We start from the raw sequence: 22,237 nt of genomic DNA, 5'->3' as shown, positions 1-22,237 counted from the left end.
CCGGTACCTCAATTTCAGGAACTGTGCAGCCATTATCAATCTACTGACCAATCAAGCTACCGCGACGGCACCGATTGATGCGAAATTCCGCAGTGGGTCACCCGCGTGCCTGGACTGACAATCCTGACATGAACCACATCGGTCCGATGCAGCTTCGGTGCCCTGTGCGTCCAATTCATGCTAAACAACAACCCAGTCGCGACCGCCTCTGGAGCGCTTGGCGACACAGCGGGACGTAGTGGTGCTCCACTTTAGACGTTTTGACAGGATTGTTTATCAGATGAAGGGACTTCACGGCCCTTCTCCGATGACGCAAATGGTTTCGAAACCCAAGTTGGCAAGTAGCGCCATGGAAGTCCAGTTTGGCACAGATGGTGTGCAGGCAAGGGTTAGATGGCATGCAAGATCTTGTGCCCAGAGTGACTTGCATGCCGAATAGGCACAGCTCTGCCCGTCCCATGTCTCCCAGGCTTGACTGAGGAGGTATAAGAGTCTTGGGATCTTCCACTCAACCCATCTTTCACCCAACGTCGATCTTTCCTGCTCTTAGATACCCCAACTGTACTCGCTCAAGATGCGTTACTCACTTCTTGCTTTCGCTACTTGCGCTCTGGCAGCACGCCCCTTCCTCAACGAGCCCGATACTGGTATCGACGACCAGTTGGCTGGATTCGTCGCTAATGACACCCTACCTCCTCTTAAGTCTTTGGTCGGCCTGCCAGACTTCCAATGGGTTGGCCGCCAGCACATGAACACCTCCGCCTACACATACTACCGCAACGGAGCGGCTGGCGAATGGTCATACCGCAACAACCTCGAAGTCTTCTCGCGCTACCGATTAAGGCCCCGCGTCCTCCGCGACATCACCAACATCCAAGCCTCAATGCCCACAACTATTCTCGGCCATAACTTCTCAGCACCCTTCTTCATCTCCCCATGTGCGCGCGGTGGATATGCCAACGAGGATGGTGAGCTTGGCCTCGTTAAGGGTGCCGGCGAAGGCGACATCCTCTACATGACCTCGCTCTACTCGTCCAAGAGCTTGGAAGACATCTACGCTGCTCGCCCCAACGGCTCAGAGCAAGTCTTGTTCCAACAAGTATACCTTGACGGTGACATGAACGACACCCAAGTCCTCTTCAAGAGGATTGAGGATCTCGGTGCGAAGGCTATTGTCCTGACTGTCGACTCTCCCGGTGATGGTGTCAGGCACCGTGCTGCCCGCTACGGTGTCGGTTCCGCAGACGTCAACCTGAGTCTTCTGACTTGGGATCTGTACCAACAGCTGTCCAACATGACCTCCCTGCCTATCATTCCCAAGGGTATCCAGACCGTCGAAGACGCTCGCGAGGCCGTCAAGCAGGGTGTAAAGGCCATCTTCCTCTCCAACCACGGCGGCCGTCAAACCGACACTTCGCCATCATCTCTCGAAGTCGCCTTGGAAATCTACAACGAAGACCCCGAGATCTTCCAGCAAATCGAGGTTTACGCCGACGGAGGTATCCGCTACGGAACCGATGTTCTCAAGCTCCTCTCTCTCGGTGTGAAGGCTGTCGGTCTCGGAAGGCCCTTCATGTACGCCAACATCTACGGCGCTGAGGGTGTCGCAAGGGCGACAGAGATGCTCAAGTACGAGCTCATCAACGACGCGGCGAACATTGGTGTAACCGACCTTAAGAAGATCGGCCCAGAGTTTGTTAACTGGAAGTCTCCTGCTGTTAGCTTCAGCGTATAGACGGTGACGTCACCAGTTCTTGCTGCGCAGGAGCTCGAAAATCCCTTCTCTTCAACTAGGTGTATATACTTTTAGCGAACAATTTATCAAGACTTTCTTCAACCTCAAATTGCCGTTACGTTCTGCACAATCCATGATCGCGACTACACAGGCTACAGAAACCGATGAACGACAAGGCTTACCGTTGTCGCGGGAGCTGGACGGTGTAACAAAGTAAGCATAATTTGTCTGGCGGTATCGTCAGTATTGTCGCAACAACTACACACGCTTAAAGCGTTAAGGAGGCTACTTTCTACGCGTTCACGCGTCCAAAAAGCAAGCCCGTACCTAGCCTTCCAGGATCAAACACGCTAGTGTCTTAGCGTGTTGTGCGCCTTCCCGAGGCCCAGTCTCACGACTCTTGCTTCCATCCCAACCCCCAACATCAGTCGCCCGCAAGTATCGAGTAGAGAGCGTCAGATGCTGTCCGATAGACATCCGTGGTCTGCTCAGCAAGAACAGGCGCAAAGTGTCAGTGACGCCGCCATAGCCCGTTCACTATTCGCAGGCCCATTCGGTACCTTATCGCGCGCCTTATCGGCCACGTGTAGGGCGCATCTCAAGCAGTTCCCATGAAAATGCGCTGCACCTCTAGCCCTCCATACGCGATGACATACTCAATCGGACATTGGTTAGGTAATGAAGACACTCGCGCTAGACATTGAAAGGCAGGTGTACGCCGGACGCGACAGCGTCCTACACTAACAATATTTCCTCGCGCTTCATCTACGGCTTCCATAATTGGGCCTCAACCTTAACGCGGTTCTCCTCTCAAACTCTAGCAAGAACGAAGCTAGTGGTATAGTATCTCGGATCTTCGCTGCTCACGTCCCAGTTGACTTGAACAGAGATAGCGGACTCGGCCAAGTCATGGTACATGCCACGGACACGGATGCGAAGCCACAAGATGCGACAAAACCCTCGACGCAAAGCGCTACTATCGGGAACGGAGCGAACACCTTGTCTGGGAATGACGTAGTCATCAGCTACCGAGGTGGCATCGTCGAGAACAGACACAACGTACACGCGGCCATCGTTGACGCCTCTGGCAAACTACTCTGCACAATTGGCGACTACCAAAGGATGACCCTTGCGCGATCATCAACAAAGCCGATTCAGACCCTTGCGATCCTGGAGACGGGAGCTGCGGAGAGATTCGATTACGATGACGCAGATGTAGCGCTCATGTGCGCTTCGCATAGTAGTGAACCTCGACATATCGAACGAGCACAAGCGATGCTGGAGAAGACGGGAGAGAAAGAGGAGGTACTCACATGCGGCGGACACCCTGCTCAGAACGCTGCTGTCAACCGTGCATGGATCAAAGAAGATTTTGCACCGACTGCTATCTACAACAATTGCTCCGGAAAACATGTCGGTATGGTAGCAGGTGCGGTGTGTCTGGGTGTGACAACTCACGACTACTACTTACATGAGCATCTCATGCAACAGCGCGTGTACCGAGCTGTTGAGGATGTAAGCGGACTCACGAAGAAAGAGGTGCTATGGACTGTCGACGGATGCAACCTCCCTACGCCGGCGATGCCTCTTCCGAACCTCGCGCTCATGTTTGCAAGGCTTGCGGGTGCCGCCGACCTTTCCGATGGTCCCTCGAAAGAGACACTCGATCAAAGAACACGACATCTAGCCAGGATCCACAAGTGCATGGCGAGCTACCCCGGACTGGTTGCTGGCGAAGGTCGCTTCGACACAGCGCTCATGACGCCTTATAACGGACAAGTCGTTGGCAAGATTGGAGCAGATGCCTGTTATGCAGTCGCCGTCCGCGCCGCATCTGATGCTGACTTTACTGGGATGAAGCACGGGGCTATCGGAATCGCCGTCAAGGTTGAAGATGGCAACCTTGATGTTTTGTATGCTGCCGTCATGGAGATTCTGGAACAGCTGAACATCGGTTCAAGCGAAGTGAGGCAGTCGTTGGACGGTTGGAGATATCCAAAGATTGTCAATACTGCAGGTGTTGTCACGGGCGGTTACAAACATTGCTTCAAGGTACGAAGTGTGGTGTAGTAATAATCTTACAGAACAGTATCGACGCACATATTACCAATCCTCTATAGCCCTCTGAACCGAGCTGCCGCAACATACCACCAATACAGACCGAAACGGTGTGTTGACTAACCTCGTAGATATCAAGAGTCGGGCGGCCTAGAAAGGAAGCATCTCATCAGACTCGCCGTGAAAGGTATCAGATCTTTAAGAAGAACATCTAACCTCCGACCCAAAGGAGCAAAGCTAGCCATCTTCAAGAGTATGGAACCCACCTCTTTGCAGAATACGAAGATCGTCATACCATCCCTCACCCATGTCCGAACATCTCGGCACATCTCCAAGTACGGTCTTTGCCCTTTCGTTTTCTCCAGTGGAAGGGTTTCGAAGCCGGCCCATATGCTGGGTCCATCGCCCGAAAGTCCGGTTCTCTTGCGGAACTCGACGAGTGTTCTCATGCATGCTAACCATCTGTCCAGAGCCACTTTACACTTTTCGTACTCATTGTCCAGCGCACTTTTTAGCTCCTCGGAATATCGCACAGCTATGCTTTTGATGCGCTCCATAGTGTTCTGCATGTGTGCAATCTCATGACGTCCAGCGTCTTGTGGTTCGAGAAGAACAAGTAGCTGGATCCCCAGCTCTCCGCGATCAAGAAGTGGCTGGTTCGACATTGAGCCCAGACTTTGAACAGCATTCTCACTCCCGACTTGATCGTCGACTGTTGCTGGCATTACAGGACGGAGGAATGAACGAGGTTGTTTCGTACGGGGTAGGCTCGTTACTGGTTGTGTTCTCGTTGGTGCCTTCTTCGCGTTGCTTCGTACAGACTGTGCGGTCGTGTGCTTATTTCCTGCCAGTTCGTTTCGCTGCGGCTTTCTCTTGACCGTTCTTGTGGTTTTGGAACTCCATGGCTTCCTTGGGGATACCACAGCAGCTACGCGTTTGGTATTGGATCGTTGTGCAGGAGTTTGAACTGGATTTTGAGATGCTTCTGATGATTGCAGCTGACTTCGAGGAACAGCATTGATCATTTCTGCGTGTTTGGTGTTCCCTGAAGTGCCAGCCCAATAGTCAAAGTCCAATTCATCGATGTCATCATCTGATGACAAGGTGAGACTGCGATGAGGCTCATCGCGATTCGCACGGACTGCTGCTACGAAGCTCGAAGGTCTCGCAGACGCTTTCACCCGTGCTTTGTAAGGGTTCTTCTTTCCACCGGCTTCGACTTTTCTACAGGCGCGCTGGATGATCCACGCAGAGACTTGCAGACGTATTCTATGTGAAGTGAGCTTAGTACTTCGCGCTTGAGGACGACATTGTTGGCGGACTGCTTACTTATGTTGGTCACTCCGATCTTCGTAGATCAGATGTCTTGGATACGTGATATCTGCAATTTTGGCACGAGTCTTGACTTTCGAAGACTTCTGGACTCTGAAGGTATCCTTGGCTTTGTAGTTCCTGCTAACTCTGCTAGGAGTATCGACACGTGTGACGAAAGGATTTTCAACGCCATCATTCCAGACCTGATGGCCGAATTGTTCTACGCAATCTCTTGAAATTTCTTCCAGACAGATGCGTTGATTTTGGAGAGCATCGCGTATAGCGTTCCTTGTCTTGTATTGTGTCGCAATAGACTCGACAATAGGCTTTGTCGAATCCCAGAAGCGTTGAACTTCAGGTACTGATTTGAAATCTGGCTTGCCGCACTTCCTAGGATCCTTTGCTAAATTGACGAGCCCGAGGCGTGACAAATATACAACAGCGTGTATTCCCCCCTTGGTACATTCCTCGATCAAGTTCAGGGGGTCGTCATCTGGTGGCATTACCCCAGGATCAGTGAGTTCTGTTACTGTTAGTTAGTCGATGTTTTCCTTCTCAGAATGCATATAGGGGATATTGTGCGCACCTTCGAAGTAGAATCGAAGTCGTGGAGACTACAGGGCGTTGATAGCGTCTGAAAGTGATTGCTTCGATGTGATGAACACAGTAAGCGCAATGCAGAGGCTACCGAACAAGGACGAGGTTATTCTCCAGTGCCGTGCTGCGAGAATCCCCAGGTGGTATGCAGAGAGGGCATTTTAATGCTTTACTTATAACAAGACAGCAACTTCTACACACCAGAGTATATTCTGTACCCAGAAAGATGATGACTTCGGCAGCCAAGCGCAGGACTATTTCGCCGAATCGCCGGAAGGATTCATACCTGGCGAAGAATCTACTCCTCGCATACTATGAGTCATTTCCCTGGTCGTTTCTATAGATCAAGGTACGCTATGCCAGAGCAGCTACCGTGGTACTACCAGTAGAGAAGCTCGGATGACACCCGCAGTTCCTATTCTGAGGATGCAATTTCGGGGAACGTCGTCTCGTGCCAGATTGCTTCCACGATCGGCGACGAAGGACCTTCATAGCTCTACATAAAGTTAACCCATTGGCTGAAATGATGTTGAGATGTTGTTGAGCTGCAAGACGTCTAAGTACGTTAGGCAACAGGCCAAGATCTGGTCTGAGAGCGTCCCTTGCGGATTTCGAGCGGAGCGGAGACTACGTCCTATCCACCCCAGATTCCCTGTTGTTCTCTAACGGGAGAAGCGGCGCTCGTTCCCCAGCGAATCGTTGCTGATCACCCACTGCCTTATCAGGCGGGTGTAGCAAAGCCGTTGCCGCGGGCTGTGCGTTCGGGATCCCATAGGCTGTAAGTCAGCCATACCTTGAAGGAAATTATACGTCTTTCGTGGGAAATACGAGGTATGTAAGCTTGACCACACTAATGTTTCAGAGATTGCGTCACAGCAAGAAACCTTACTCTCAATGAGTCCGTCTGGTCTCGGGAATAAAGAAATGCCTAGGCTGACGTTGCCGATGACCCTACGCAGCGTAGGCAACGGTTTTGACAAGGCCGAACCCCTGGGAAGGAAAACAAAAGCAAGACAGATGGCATGGTTCAACGGGTGGCTGCAATAGTGCTCATGCGCAGACTGATGGCTTGGCTCGTCGAGCGAGACTGCATGTGGGTATGCAGGTATGAGTCCGAATCGCACACGTTAGCGAGTGATCGGCAATAAGAGATGCTGACTACCGTTATCGGTGAAGCCTTGGGGATTCTGCGTCGCTTCTACTCCCTAGGAGCGTGCATGCACTGCATGTTGTCTAGTGGCTGATACACAAACACTGACGCTAACTCGATTTAGCTCTAGAGGCAACCGCGCCGCATTGCTGCCAGCATCTTAATCCTGCCGGTGAAGGACCTGGCAATAACTAGCGACCCCTTACGCCCCTTTCTTGCGGCGGAACGCACCGCGTACGTTTCTATTCAATTTCCTGGGTCGGAGGCGCACACCACAGGGGCCGGGAAGAAATGAGGAGTCCAGGAGCCGGACCCCCTAGTCTATGGTGTCGCTTTGACCGACGTTCCGACAACTGTAGGTCCGAGGCAGGGGTCATCTGTTCCGATCCCTATTGAAGATCGGCCCGGAGGACATTTCGGACGTCTGTCAAAATGCAGCGTTGACTTGATCGAGTAGAAAATAGGTTAAAAACGTACAGTTGCTTCCATAACGCCATTTACTGGTCTTCTTCTAACTAACAAAAAAGACAGATCAACAAACTCCTAACCCGCGTATGACCCACAATGATGGAGATGATACATGCGCGAGAGCCCTAATCGAACCCTACAGCCGGCCAAGTCAACATGTTGACCTCTTCAGTCCCCAAAGACTGATCTCGCGTTGCCTTGTCTAGTACGAACAACAACAACCATACCAAAAGGACAAGCGCCACAAGAAATAATACCACAAGTGTCCACGTGCGACCGGGCTTCTTGGAAAGAGTACAGACTTCCGTAGACTCGGCCGCTTGATCTGCGTGTTCGATCTCTTGTGAAGGCCGCTGCCTTATTCTCACGCATGCACGCTGAATAATCCAGCAAGACACGAGCGTTTTGATACTGTGAGGAATGTATTAGATAGTACTCAGACCCGCTGAAATAATACTGACTTGTTGCGATCTTGATCATCTTTATACAAGAGGTAATCGGGTCGAACATAGTCCTGGTTCAGTTCGTCGATGTCGTTGGCGCGTGACTTGAAGCCACTATCGTGGTTCCATAACAAGGGACCGTACTTTTTCATGAGTGGCTCCACGTTCGCATCGAGAAAGGTAGGTTGCGAATTTATTGCCTCACATAAATTTTCCACGGAGAGGTATGTGTTAGAGATCTGATCCACAATCTCTTTAGTCGCTTTGTTGAGGTCGCCGGCTATACCCTCGTATTTGGGCCGTCCTCGTTTGGTTCCGCTTTTGTCGCCTACAGAGGGTTGTCGGAGCCCCAATGGCTCGGTGTAATGGCGAACTCGGGCCATTTTGGAAGTAGCTTCGAATAGCTTTTCCAACGTTTCGGGTGGTTTGGGGGTCGCCATGTGAGGACCCGCACCGAGAGACAGCATTTGGAGCCAAAGCAGGTGGCGAGTAACGAAACTGGAAGGATGTCAATCAAGATATCATATAGTGGACGCGTTGCTTTTGGTGCCCGAAAGGGTCACATCTCCCAGTATAGGACCCAGGAATCCGTGAAGATCGCTTACCTGTCGGAGTTGTACGAGTCGGTAGAAATAGAGAGGTGTTGAGTCAGAGATGTTAGGCACGAGCTGGATTATGCAACAAGAACTCAGCTTTGAGAGAGTAGATGATTTAAGTACGCAGACGAACCTTGAGCTCTCACTGTCCTCCCACAGCAACTCTTAGAACGAACAGCGTGGCTTAGAGACATATGCTATTCCGGGCTTGTCTCAGTGAAGTTGTTGTTCGAGCGAGACCCGGCTCGCTGCCACTGAAACATCCTGGCTTTTCACAAAGCTCATGGCCACGCATTTTGAGTGAGACATGCCAGGTGGGCAGATGGACTTTTGTCGGTGCCAAAAGGTTTGAGCCGAAAGCTGACTCACTGTCTCGGATGGTTCTACGGTAGCTTGACCTCTTGACAGGCAGGAAAATGTGGTTGAAGAGCGATGTCGGGTTTCTCTCGGTATGTCCAGCAGTGCGATCATGGCTTGTGGTTTGCGTTGCTGGCAAGACAAACCAGTCGGTGTGACTGCGACCAGTGGGTCTCATTTGCCGACATCTTTAACGACGCATCGGCCTAGATTCCAGGATATTCTTTCTTGAGGTCCTGCATATAGGCCAGTCTTGTGTTGTGGTGTTTTGTGCAGGTCGGGTGAAGTGGAAGCCACGAAGAGGGCACCTGCAGCTAGCGCGAACGCGTGACGTCACGCACCACTACATGCCATGGAGGATGGTAGCTGAAAATAGAGCCTGAAGGCCTTCGCAACTGTATCATTATCAAAATTATGAACAGTGATATTGTGGAGTATGTTAGGATAGTGTGGGAAGGTCACAATCATTGGGTTGTAGTCGATCGACTTCCTCCCACTTGCTACCTTTTCGCCAAAAGTGCCCAGCCGTCCTTCAAAACATCACCAAACGCCCCACCATCCTGTCAACGCCCACACAGAGTAGCCAACAAACACAAACTTTTTTTAGGGCCGCTTTTGCGCCACTCACCTCATTCAGAGCTGTCCAACTTCTCTATCATCGCTAGCAGCTCATTCTGAATGTCCACCTCTTGCTTGACTTTGACCCTCTTCGACTCTGGTAAAGCGCTCGCCGCGGTGGCCTCAGCGTTCCGATTAGAAGTGAAACCTGCATATACTGCAGCCATATCACCGGGAACAGGTCTGGGTCGCTTCCGCATGGCTGCTGCCGGGATGTCGAAGTACGGTGAGCCCTGATTAGCCCTGTCGGTGATGCTCAGTGGCTTGATGTTACCGTCGATAGGACCAGGAACGTAGGGGCTGGGCTTGAGCATAGCCGGCATGGTACCGCTGAGCGAAATCTGGGTACTAGCCTCAATTCTCTTCGCCTGCGCTTCCTCTGCTGCTCTCTTCACGCGCCAGTCAGGGGTCTGTTGTCCTGATGAAGCTGGGCGACCACAGAACTCATATTCTGCTAGTTTGGAGCGACGAAGTGGACCCCTGGCAAATACAGTGGTAGAATGTTCGAGATATGCTGGCCGGCCACGATTTGGCCTGCTGGCTTTGATGTTGCCCAAGTTGTCAAAATCGTAGGGCCAGAATGTGCTGAGCTCCTTCGCGGTATATGTTTGGGAGTTGTAGACTGCGTAACAGGCTTTATCGTCGAGGTATACGTACCTTGGAGGCTCCTTTCTGCCATAGATGATGGGACGTGGTACCTTTGCCATGTACATCTTCCAGGTCGGATGACCGCGGACTGTAGTCTTCGACCGCACAACGAAGGCCTTGTTGGAGTCGCCATTGCCATCGTCATCGCGCCAAAGGATTCGCATTCGTTTGCCGTCGGAGACCATTGTATTCTCCCGGCCGGGGGTTGCTGCTGCAATGTACCCAGGTTTGACCATGATGTATCCGTCTGGGTGTTGTTTGACCTTACCTTCCAGGAAATTTGACGTATGCAGGCGGATACAGGGGTTTGCGGGAGCTGGGGATTGTAGGGCTGCTTATTTGATGCCTGGAATCATGAATGAAAAAGAAAGGGGGACTTACCACTGAAATGAATGAATGATGATGATGATAATGAAGAAGGAAAGCTCGGTTAGAACGATATGGGGGAGGGAAGAGGAGTCGTGCAATGAGAGAGGAGTATTATATAGAACTTCAAGAGCTCTGCTGCCAGCGAAGGCGGAAGCCAGTAACCACGTGGCAAGTGAGACGTACCTTGAAATCCACCATGATCCACTACCACGAGGTTTAGACAAGAGGAATGATGGGTGTTGATAAGATGCCGCGCTATATAATCAGGGTTTCCAGCAAGACAGCTCGTAGCTATCAGACATTCCACACAACAGACTAAATGTTCGATGGCCTGCGATCAACGAGACTAGCATTAGCTCGTCTCAAAGGCCTATGCTGCTCTTTGTGAAGACACCGCACAACAACTACAACGGGTGCTTGCAATTGACGTGGAACACTTGACGAAAAGTTCCACGATAGAAATACATCACTGCTCGACACAAACACTGTACGATGACAAAAGGTATCCTTGAAGAGCGTGGTTCTACGGCGACATCGGAATGGCTCGAGTTCACGGCATTGTAGGAGCTGAGAGGAGTGTTGCGAGTGATTCTGGACCAAAAGAGTGTAAATGAGTCCTTGCGGCATCTCGTCGATGGTCCGTGACGATGATGATGATGGTGCGGTCGAGTCGGACCTTCCTGGCGGATTGATGTCAACGATGTTGGCTCGGGCCAATCAAAGACGCCAAGAAAACGGTAGGTCATCCAGATCGAACTTCACGACCGCCACCACTCGCATCGCCAGACCCAACGCTCGCTGGACCCCCGAGCATCAATTGCGCGAGACAACACACATACAGCAGTCACGATGCTCGCACGACACGCACCTGCCTCATCGGCGCTCAGCGCGGCCGCCCACCGAACGCTGCCCGCGGCTTCGGCAGCTACTCGCCTTTCGGCCGCCGCCCCCCAGAACCGCACACAGAAGAGGACGCTTGCGACGGTCCAGGATGCGCCACCAAAGAGGACATACGGCGGCCTGAAGGACCAGGACAGGATCTTCCAGAACCTGTACGGACACCACGGTGCGGACTTGAAGAGCGCGCAGAAGTACGGTGATTGGCACAAAACGAAGGAGATCCTGCTCAAGGGTCACGAATGGGTGTGTAGAGACAAGCATACACGGCATACGAATCAAGGCTGACGGGTATAGATCATCTCTGAGATCAAGGCTTCTGGTCTCCGTGGCCGAGGTGGTGCTGGTTTCCCCTCTGGTCTGAAATGGGTAGGCAACGTCAAGATCTGTTACCGCGATCTCTGCTAATGGTTGCAGTCATTCATGAACTTCAAGGACTGGGACAAGGATAGCAAGCCCCGCTACCTGGTCGTCAACGCCGACGAAGGTGAGCCCGGAACCTGCAAGGACCGCGAGATTATGCGCAAGGACCCCCACAAGCTCATCGAGGGCTGCCTCGTCGCTGGCCGTGCCATGAACGCAACCGCCGCCTACATCTACATCCGAGGAGAATTCTACCACGAAGCCACCGTACTCCAGCGCGCCATTCAGGAGGCATACCAAGCCGGTCTTATCGGCAAGAACGCCTGCGGTTCCGGATACGACTTTGATGTCTACATCCACCGAGGAATGGGCGCCTACGTCTGTGGTGAGGAGACCTCCCTTATCGAGTCGCTAGAGGGCAAGCCCGGAAAGCCTCGCTTGAAGCCTCCGTTCCCCGCTGCTGTCGGTCTTTTCGGATGCCCTTCCACTGTCGCCAACGTCGAGACTATCGCTGTCGCACCCACAATCTGCCGACGAGGAGGCAGCTGGTTCGCCGGCTTCGGTCGTGAGCGCAACCAGGGTACCAAGCTATTCGCCATCTCCGGTCACGTCAACCACCCTTGCACAGTAGAGGAGGAGATGTCCATCCCTCTCCGCGAGCTCATCGACAAGCACTGCGGTGGTGTCCGTGGTGGCTGGGACAACCTGAAGGCCATCATTCCTGGTGGTTCTTCGACCCCCGTTCTGCCCAAGCACATCTGCGACGACCAACTGATGGACTTTGATGCGCTCAAGGACTCCCAGTCTGGTTTCGGTACCGCCGCTGTCATCGTCATGGATCAGTCCACAGATATCGTCCGCGCCATCACCCGTCTTGCCAAGTTCTACCACCACGAGTCCTGCGGGCAGTGCACACCATGCCGTGAGGGATCAAAGTGGACTCACCAGATCATGGACCGCTTCTCCAAGGGCCAGGGCCGTGAGCGTGAGATCGACATGCTCCAGGAGTTGACCAAGCAGGTCGAGGGTCACACCATCTGCGCGTTGGGCGAGGCCTTCGCATGGCCGCTGCAGGGTCTCATCAGGCATTTCAGGCCAGAGCTTGAGGCTAGGATGCAGGACTACGGATTGAAGAACGGTGGTCAGGCGCTGGCAGGTGGATGGGCACATGATTCCGCCAAGAAGGGTCTTCTTGTCTCGCCCGGCCAGTAGAGGAAGAGCTGGGAGATTTGTACTATGCATTTTCCATGTGTTTGAATTTTGATTTCGGCGTGCAATTACTTTGAAGAGCTGAGCTGTAAATAGTTTCTCGGCGCAAATAAAGCAAGATTGAAATTGACTCGCATGACATCCTTTCTCGCAGTCATGACAGCAACGCCGGAAACGCCTTGCAAACTAAAGTAACAGTATTTCCTTCGCCCTCGCTCTCAGGTCCCCATGCAAATCTGGATAAACTCCTCCCTCGAAATCGCGTTATCGTTGTCCATGTCGAACTCCTCAATCATAGCCACCAATTCATCATGCGATAGCGCTTCACCCAACTCCCTCGCAACACGCGTAAGATCCTGCAGGGTAATCGTCCCCTTCCCGCCCTCATCAAACAGCTCAAAAGCCCTAAGAATCTCATCTCTCGGATCACGACTCAAAATCCTCTGCGCCATGAGCGTCTGGAACGCCTGAAAGCTCAGCAACTGTCTTCCGGGCGCCGCATACTGCTGCTGCTGTTGTTGTCTCGAACTTTGCTTCCCACCCTGCTGACCCCCCTGCGTCCCATACTGTTGCAGAATGCCCAGAATCTCCTGCTTGGGCAAATCAAACCCGAGTGCTTTCATCGCCACTTTGAGCTCATGGTAGTCGATGTAGCCGTCCTTGTCGAGGTCGAAGAGGTTGAAGGCTTCGCCAATTTCTTCTCGTTGTTCTTCAGTGAGTTCCGCGAGAGAGGCGGCGCCGGAGGCTTCCATGCGTTGGGCAGATTCGCGCGCGGCGCGCTCGCGTTCTAGGCGCTCGGATTCGAGGCGTTGGGCGTTTTTGGGGTTGGGTGGGAAGGCCGGTGTGCTGCTGAAGGTGGGTTGCGGTTGGGTGGGTTGTTGGGGTGGTGCGGTGCGGTTTAGGCCGTAGCGTGGGCCGGGGCCGAGGGGGTTGGAAGATGTCGCCATGGGGAGGTTTGTGGTGGTGGTGGTTGAGGATGGGTGTTGTGGGATTGGTGGGGTGCGCGAGGTGGTGGTGGACTTGCGCGCGCGGTTCGATAGGCGAGATATAGGTCCAAGGAAATTTGCGAGGGTTCGCGAAGGTTGCAAAGGTATCCCGCTGAGTTGCGACAATTGTCCTCGCTGTTTGGAGATTCTCGATGTGCACGAAGATGAGCAGTTGTTTGGGACGCGAGGCGCGTCGGGCGTGCGAGCTTAGCTGCAGCTCTAGCGCGATTTGGCCTGGCAGTGGGGAATTGAGTTGTGTAGGGCTGACAGAGGCCCTGGCATACTACCTAGGTATTACGATGTATATTCTGATACAATATCAAATTTAGTGCCTGTTCATTCATTCTTCGTCCCCAAAGCAATCCTAGTATCTTCCTCCGTTTGATCTGTTTTCATCACGGAGGACCCCCCGATTACTGCCACGAATCTCCATGCAGCTGATCGAACCACCGAGGCAGTTAGAGCGCAAGCAATATGCATTGCATGTAAGCTACCCATATTCGACTGCCTATCGGACCTTCAATCTTCACATGATCTGAAAGACGCTTGCCTTATCGACCAACCCTGCACTTGGAATGACGCAGTAAAGCGGCTGAGAGGAGGGCGTGAAGTAAGGGAGCGTAACGTCTCACCAGGCGCAAAAACAAGTCCTTTGTCTGGCACACCTTCGTCCCAGCCAGAATCACAGTCATCCATCTCTGGCTAGACCGGTCTCTTCCTTGCAATGTGAGTCCGCTCGCGCGAGGATTTGTTGCCAAGGCTGTCTTCAGTCACCAGGCAGCCGTAGGTAGCAACAGGTATCCATCAGGCATCTTTTCGCACAAGTCGCGCCCAGAAAGCGTGTCGTATTATTCGTCAATCGCTGTCTCGCTTTGTCATGCGTGCAGCGGCTGCAACCGTATCGAAGAGTCTTTTGCTGGCAATCGTGTTTAGGAGAGGCACACGTGACGCCCGGTGACGGGTTAGCGCAATTTTGACGTGCCTTCCTCCTAAGTGCAACCTCACCTTTGCTTGTCCCTCCAAACTCTCGCGCCCGTCGCTCTTTCCCTTCCATGACGGCCATTTCACTACTTAATCAGTGCCGCGCCTGATCTTCTTACTAATTCCACTCTTTACTCTTTTGCTCCTCGCAGCAAACCCCCACCGCGCCTTGTTCTCGTCCGCCCATTCCTTGGCGCGTTTTCCGCGAAGCTCTCATCAACACCTGCCTCTCTAAGAGCTGCAGCACCTCGATTCTATCAACCACCCCACAACCTCACGACCCTACAGCGCATTGCTAGACCACTAGACACCAGCACACGCGCAACCCGTCGGACACGCTCAAAATGTCCTTCGGCGGTGGTTTCGGGGGCTTTGGCTCCAACAACAACAACCAGTCCACTGGCTTCGGTGGATTTGGCTCAACCAACAACAACACATCGACCGGTATGTACAAACTCTTGCTTGAATTCTTGGATCCCTTTACGCGCGACCGCTTCGATGCGCCCTGCGACATCGCCACGGCCTCCTCGACGAACCGTGTCTAACTTGCCCTCCGCCTCAGGCTTCGGCTCAAACGCGAACACCGGGACGAGCATATTCGGCGGCGGCGCAAATACGGGCAGTACAATGTTCGGTGGCGGCAACAACGCCAGCTCGAGCTCGCCTTTTGGCGGCTCAGGTACGTGGACCGGTTGCGCTTCACTATCGCGTCGCTATTTGGATCACTCCGCGTTTTGCGAGGTCGCTATTTGAAGTGCCACATGGTCGCCAATAACGCTACGTGTTCCGATGCTCCATCGCGATGGCCTCGACCCTCACGCGGATCCATTTTTTACGACCCGGGTCAAAGACTAACTTTCCCTACAGGAGGCTTCGGCGCTAACACGGCACCCAAAACCACTTTCGGTTCGCAACCCTTCGGCAGCTCGACAACAGGTGGCGGTCTCTTTGGTGGTGGAGGTGCTTCAGGTGGCAGCGCGTTCGGCGGCGGCGGAGGCGGCTTCGGAGCGTCGAACAACACCACCTCAGCTTTCGGCGCCAGCAACACAAACACTGGAGGTGGTCTTTTTGGCCAGGCCAAGCCGGCGACGGGCTTCGGCGCTTCAACAACAACTAGCGGAGGTCTATTCGGAGGCGGCAACACCAGCAGCGGCTTCGGATCTACAAACGCGAACACCACAACGGGCGGTTTTGGTTCCAGCACTACTGGCGGTTTTGGTGCAGGCAACGCCCCACCTCCAAACAACGGTACCGCCAGTACTCCGTTCCAGGCATTTCAGGAGAAGGATGGCACAGGCAACGCGCAGTCGCAGTACCAGACCATTACCTTCCAGCAACCGTACACCAACTACTCCCTCGAGGAGTTGCGAGTAGCCGACTACAACCAGGGCAGGCGGTATGGCAACCAAAATGGCCAAGCTGGAGCGTTCGGACAGAGCACTGGTTTCGGCGGATTTGGTAGCAACAACACCACCACCGCTTCTACCGGCGGCTTCGGTGCAGCGGCCAACACTGGCGGCAGCTTGTTCGGCGGCGGCAACACGAACACCGGTACCACATCAGCATTCGGTCAGAGCACCGGTTCTGCCTTCGGAGCAAACAACAACACTGCGAGCGGCGGTCTTTTCGGTCAGAACAAGCCTGCCACTGGCGGACTGTTCGGCTCAAACAACAACACCACAACTGGAACCACTGGTGGCCTCTTTGGAGGTGGCGCTCCTGCGACAAACAACACTACAGGTGGGTTTGGTTCTGGAGGCGGCGGTTTCGGTGCATCCACAAACACTGGTGGCGGTCTGTTTGGTCAGAACAAGCCTGCGACTGGCGGCGGTCTCTTCGGAGGCGGTGCCGCGACCAACACCACCTCAACACCTTTCGGAGGTGGTGCCACGAACACTGGTGGCGCGTTTGGTCAATCGAATACCACCGGCGGTGGTCTCTTTGGTCAATCCAACAACCAGGCCTCCTCTACCCCCGCGTTCGGAGCCAACAACACCGCCACAAACACCGGCGGCGGTCTCTTCGGCAACAGCACGGGTGGAGGCTTTGGACAGAACAACCAGGCTCCTGCTCAGAACAACACCTCCGGAGGTCTCTTCGGCGGTGGCGGTGGTGGCTTCGGTCAGAACAACAACAACCAGCAAAAGCCTGGTGGCCTCTTCGGCGGTGCAAGCACTGGCAACACGGGCGGCGGCGGCCTCTTTGGTCAAGCCAACCAAAGTCAGCCAGCTTCTGGCGGCTTGTTCGGCGGTTCTACTGCTAACAACAACACCAACAACACTGGAGGTGGTTTGTTCGGGCAGAAACCTGCTACTGGCGGCAGTTCTCTATTCGGCGGCAACAATGCTAACACTGGATCATCTGGTGGAGGCTTGTTCGGCGGTCTTGGGAACAACAACAACACCCAGCAGAACACAGGAGGCGGTCTCTTTGGTGGTGGTCAGAACAATAACCAACAAAAGCCTGGCGGGTTGTTTGGCGGCTCTACATCGAACCAGAACACTGGAGGCGGTCTCTTTGGCGGCGGAATGGGACAGCAGAACAACCAACAACAGGGTCTTGGTGGCTCACTCTTCTCGAACCAAAATCAGCAACAGGAGCAGCCGAGCCTCAGCAACAGCTTGTTCGGGGCTTCAGGAAGCTCGCTGCTGAACACATCGATGAACACCAACCCTTACGGCAACGACGCCCTCTTCGCTGGCCTTGCCACCCCAACACAGAGCCCTGGCCCAATCGCCACCCCCTTGTCGAGCAGTCAGAAGAACAAGAAGAACGCCATACTTCCTCAGCACAAGCTCAACCCGGCTGCTTCGACACGTCTTCTTACACCGCAAAACAAGAGGGGCGGTTATGGATTCTCATACTCCACATACGGCACTCCAGTTGGTGGTGCGAGTCAGAACGGTGGCCAACTCGGCGGCAGCCTGTTTGCGAGCGGCAGTTTGTCTCGATCCCTGGGTAAGAGCCTTTCTACGAGCAACCTCCGGAACAGCTTCACACCCGAGACGAACAGCATACTGGCACCAGGTGCTTTCTCCAACACGGGACGCAACTTCGGTAACGGCAGTCTCAAGCGACTCAACATCAACCGTTCAATCGCCAACCGGGCCCCACTGTTTGACGAGCCTTCACAGAAGCGCGTCAGCTTTGCTGGTGGTGAGAGCCCGAACGGTGGTGCTAACGGAGAGACTGCGCTGGTCGTCAGGCAAGATGAGGAAGATGCTTCTCCCCGGTCCAACAAGGACACCAACGGCGAACCTTCTCGCCCAGCAATGCAGCAAGTGAATGGAACGGAACTCGCCCGCGTTTCAGAGGAGCACGTACTTACCCCCAAGTCCTCTGCATCCATCAACGTTCAACCGGGCCAGGACCCCAAGCCAGGCGAGTACTGGTCAAGCCCCTCGCTGGATCAGCTGAGGAGGATGAGCAAGCAGGACCTCAAGAGCGTACCCGACTTCATTGTCGGTCGTCACAACATTGGTCAGATCAAATTCAACCACGGCAAGCCTGTCGATCTGTCCGAAGTCGATCTTGACAGACTGTTCGGTGACATTGTACAGCTCAATGCTCGCAACGCTACCGTGTACGGAGAGAGCTGCACATGCCTGCCAAAACCACCGCTAGGCAGCGCCCTGAACCAGCCTTCCGAGATTGTCCTTGGTAACTCTTGGCCTCGTAACAGGGCTGGCAAGAAGGATGTCAAGCATCTTGAGCGTCTCAAGCGAGTGGCTGGCACTACTTTCATCAAGTACAACCAGTCTACTGGCGAATGGACCTTCTCTGTTCCCCACTTTTCGTCTTACGGTCTAGACTACGACGACTACAGCGAAGACGAAGGCGAAGACGAAGATGCGTCAAGCGACCTCAGCGACGTCCCTGATACCCCCGCTGAGCAGCAGCACCGCTCGAGCCAGATGACCAGCACGCCCCAAGACGACTCCTTCATGAGCCCACAGTCGCAGTCTAGCCCTGATGACACCTTTGACTTCAAGAAGGGAATGCGCAGTAGCCGTACTAGCGTGCCTGGTGGCTTCGGTGATGAGACGGCGTATGTGGATGACGAAGATATGGAGGATACCCATGGCGAGTCTTTTTTAGGGCAGCGCTCCGTGGGTTCGCTTGATGGGCAGCACGATGCTGACTACTCTGAAGAGAGCGAATCGGAATTGGCACGCGACCAGAGCATGGCGGACTCTGTGTCGGGACCAGTTCGAACCACGGAGCAAGACACCGCTAAGGAAGACCCGTTCAAGAGCACTTTGAAGCCAAAGTCGATCTTGAAGCCTAGCCAGCTCATGAAGCCCGGAGCAGGCACACCTACAAAGGCGCAACCGGTATTCGATGACGATTGGGCAAACCAACTCCAGCGCACAATCAGCCCAAAGAAGCAGGATCGATTTGCTCTCCGCGAAAGCCAGGGCAACGTACTACGAGAACACGAAGCGCAGCCTACGAAACTATCGCAGTCCTTCGGTGCGCGACAGATGACTACTGCCATGGATTTAATGGACTCTCTCTTCGGTGAGACCGAGAAGCAACAGTTTCCCAAGCGTGGTGGACATGGTATTGAGGTTTGAATTCCCCTCCCTATTGGCGTTTGTATTCATGGGGCGTAATCTGTGGCGGTTTTCCTACGTGGTTCTCCTTCATAGATTGACGCTAGGACCTTACGTCCGCCCGTGTATGTAGTCACAAATTGATATGGGGCAAGATTGCTGAAACTCTTGTCTCTAGTTACCCTATTCCAAGCGACCCAAAACCGCCTCCGATCTCGACGAACTTGCCGATGCCGACAAAGAATTCCACGGTTGCAGCAAACCCCACTTCAGCGAAACCAACATCCTGATTTACGGCAACAAGGGTCCCTCCCACCTCGAAGGTGGTGTCTTCGCAACCGCCCAAGACCCGCTCGTCGATGCTACAAAGGATATGCGCTTCGTTAAGATGCCTACCTTTACTGATGTAAGTTTGGGTCTACGAATATATCTATGATGTTGTTACTGATCATTGCAGTGTGCCCCCGAAACTCTGTCGCTTCAGAAACAATACACGAAGATCTTCAGAACCGATGGTGTACCTTCAGCAAGGCTTGTGACTGATCCTGCCCCAGTCGAGTTCTCCAGTATGGCAAAGGCCGTCGCGCTCGACACGCCGGCTGGTGTTCATGAACAACAGGCCTGGCAGCTACTTTCGCTTCTGTTCGATGATGCCGACAATATTCCAGCCGGCGTGCCAGAGGAGAACGTCAACACCTACCGGAAGGAGAAATTGTCTGATTTCTGGAAGCTGCTCGTCTGGGAAGATGCGCAGAAGCATGCCCAGCAAGCTGCCTCGCCTGAAGAGCGCGCGATCGCCCACCTCAGCTGCAACAACGTCGCCGAAGCTTGCCATACACTGCTGGATGGACTCGACCTCCGGTTAGCCACGATGGTCTCGCAGATTGGTGGTGATGAAACGATGCGCCAAAGCATGGTAGCTCAGATCGAAGAGTGGCGGCGTCTAGATATGCTTTCCGAGATGGAAGATGCCCACCGTGCCCTCTACGAACTTCTAGCCGGCAACTGCAGCAAGTCCGAAGGCAAAGCGGGATCTGGCAAAGAAAACCGTGCTTCTACCTTTAATGTCTCGAGCCGGTTTGCCCTTGACTGGCGACGGGCCTTTGGTCTTCGTCTGTGGTACGGTACGATGATTGACGAACCCATCGAGATGGCTGTCGCGCAATTTGCGGACGCCGTTAGAGACGGTAACGAAGACGTCAAACCAGTTCCCTGGTTCATTCAAGACAATGCCGACATGGGCTGGAAAGATCCAGATGCTGAGCACCGAGAGGACCTGCTCTGGGGCATCCTCAAGCTCTATGCGGCAGAGAAGATGAGTCTTCCTGCAAATGTCGAGGACGTTCTAGCTCCCGAAAATGTGTCCGGCAACCCCTTCAACGCCCGTCTTTCATTCCAGCTCTTCCAGCTCTTCAAGTCCAGGCAAGAAGATGATGCTGAGGCTGATGAGCGCAAGGTCGCTATGCCTACCGCTCGCGGTCAAGACGAGGAAGATGACGATTTCCGCCGGTCACTGCAGTCCTGGTCCGCACCTGGCGCTGCAGAAGATGTGCAGGCAGCGAATCCACTTGTCGAGTTGGGTGATAAGATCACTCTCACATACGCGGCTTCGCTACATACACCAGAGCACTGGACCACTGCGATCTGGGTATACACACATCTTTCTTCTCCAGCGACGCGGGAGCACTACATTCGCTCGCTCGTCAACCAGTTCTCAAGCTCCTATACCTTGGAGGAAGGCGATGCCACTTACAAGTACCTCACAATCGATCTCCAGGTACCTGCAACATGGCTTCACGCTGCCGCAGCACTACAAGCGAAGTCAGGCGGCGATGCCTTACGCGAGGCGACCCATCTCATCAAGGCCGACGAGCTTGAAGAGGCACATGAAGTGCTTTGTCGAAAGGTCGGTCCTGAAGCTATCGTCTCTCGCGACTACGATGCCCTCCGTGAGCTCATGGGCGGCTTTATGTCCACATCGCCACCTGATCGCCCGAAGGAAGCCCTGCAAGGCTGGGCCCAAGGTGGTCAGATCTACTTCGACTACATTGAGTTGATCGACCTGACTGGTCAACGCTCAAACTACCGCGTCGACGAGGAGCTAGACAACCGTGTCAAAGAGCTGCTCACCAAGCTACAGCGCGCTCTAGAGATTGCCGGACGTGACAGGCTGGGTACATGTGGTCTGGAAGAGCGTGTGGCGCTCATGGAGATTGCTGGTACCGTTGCCAACCTCATCTCAAAGACTCAGGTAAGTCAGACTCTTCTTCATCTTCATGAGGCGTTTGAACTAACAATCGTACAGCAATCCAACCGCAACGCCATCCTAAAGCTCCCGCTTACCGAGGATCTATGGCTCAAGCACTCAATCGATCTCAGTACAAGCTACTACCGCAACGTCATGGTCACTAGTCGGTAGATCCGGTATGAACATGAACTCCTATCAGGTGGATACGGTGGGTACGACAGCGAGCGATCAGACTTGCGTGATCTGCTCGAGCATGAATGGTTGACTGGTATAATTAACCCAAAGCTCATGGCGTATTGAGGTTGGAGTGATAACTGAATCGACTTTTCGCGAATGAAGCTTGCATGTTGGGTATTGATTAGAATGGGGAGGAAAAGCGACTTCACTTCGATCATGTGTATAATAGGTTTTTGAGTGTGGAAAATGAGTTTAATGCATTGGTTATGTTATGTCATGGTGTGCTTGTTCGAGTAATCATGCTGACTTTTCGTTACATCTATCAAAGATCGCCGATCGAAGACATGGATTTGGACACTGAGCTTTTGTTGTAGCGTGACTCAAGTTCGAAGATATGAAAGTTGCCGCTGAACCTTTCGAAATAATGGTGTTGAAATATAAAGCGTTGTGATGAATGAAGCAGGGAG

General features: G+C 53.5%; 5 protein-coding genes across 5 annotated transcripts; 3 read left to right on the top strand and 2 right to left on the bottom strand.

Annotated features, from left to right (window-relative positions):
* Positions 1-574: 574 nt before the first annotated feature.
* J4E87_006392 (uncharacterized protein) lies at positions 575-1,735 on the top strand (the record flags this gene model as incomplete). Its single annotated transcript, XM_049377997.1, has 1 exon — positions 575-1,735. One exon carries the CDS (start codon positions 575-577, stop codon positions 1,733-1,735), a length of 1,161 nt encoding a protein of 386 aa, XP_049232189.1.
* A 7,612-nt stretch (positions 1,736-9,347) lies between these two features.
* Positions 9,348-10,220, bottom strand: J4E87_006391 (uncharacterized protein; the record flags this gene model as incomplete). Its single annotated transcript, XM_049377996.1, has 1 exon — positions 9,348-10,220. One exon carries the CDS (start codon positions 10,218-10,220, stop codon positions 9,348-9,350), a length of 873 nt encoding a protein of 290 aa, XP_049232188.1.
* A 982-nt stretch (positions 10,221-11,202) lies between these two features.
* On the top strand, positions 11,203-12,825 carry NUO51 (NADH-ubiquinone oxidoreductase 51 kDa subunit, mitochondrial precursor; the record flags this gene model as incomplete). Its single annotated transcript, XM_049377995.1, has 3 exons — positions 11,203-11,496; positions 11,548-11,619; positions 11,668-12,825. The coding sequence occupies 3 exons, from the start codon at positions 11,203-11,205 to the stop codon at positions 12,823-12,825; spliced, it is 1,524 nt and encodes a 507-aa protein (XP_049232187.1).
* Positions 12,826-13,040: 215 nt separating this feature from the next.
* On the bottom strand, positions 13,041-13,769 carry J4E87_006389 (uncharacterized protein; the record flags this gene model as incomplete). Its single annotated transcript, XM_049377994.1, has 1 exon — positions 13,041-13,769. One exon carries the CDS (start codon positions 13,767-13,769, stop codon positions 13,041-13,043), a length of 729 nt encoding a protein of 242 aa, XP_049232186.1.
* Positions 13,770-15,416: 1,647 nt separating this feature from the next.
* Positions 15,417-21,764, top strand: J4E87_006388 (uncharacterized protein; the record flags this gene model as incomplete). The annotated part of the gene is made up of 5 exons (XM_049377993.1): positions 15,417-15,468; positions 15,657-19,360; positions 19,524-19,751; positions 19,803-21,596; positions 21,651-21,764. 5 exons carry the CDS (start codon positions 15,417-15,419, stop codon positions 21,762-21,764), a joined length of 5,892 nt encoding a protein of 1,963 aa, XP_049232185.1.
* Between the last annotated feature and the right edge of the window lie 473 nt (positions 21,765-22,237).

This window comes from Alternaria ethzedia (assembly GCF_023757985.1).
Source record: "Alternaria ethzedia strain BMP 0044 chromosome Unknown scaffold_15, whole genome shotgun sequence".
NCBI lineage: Eukaryota > Fungi > Ascomycota > Dothideomycetes > Pleosporales > Pleosporaceae > Alternaria > Alternaria ethzedia.
The sequence above is the reverse complement of the archived record's forward strand: the minus strand, read 5'-3'. Positions and strand labels throughout refer to the sequence as shown.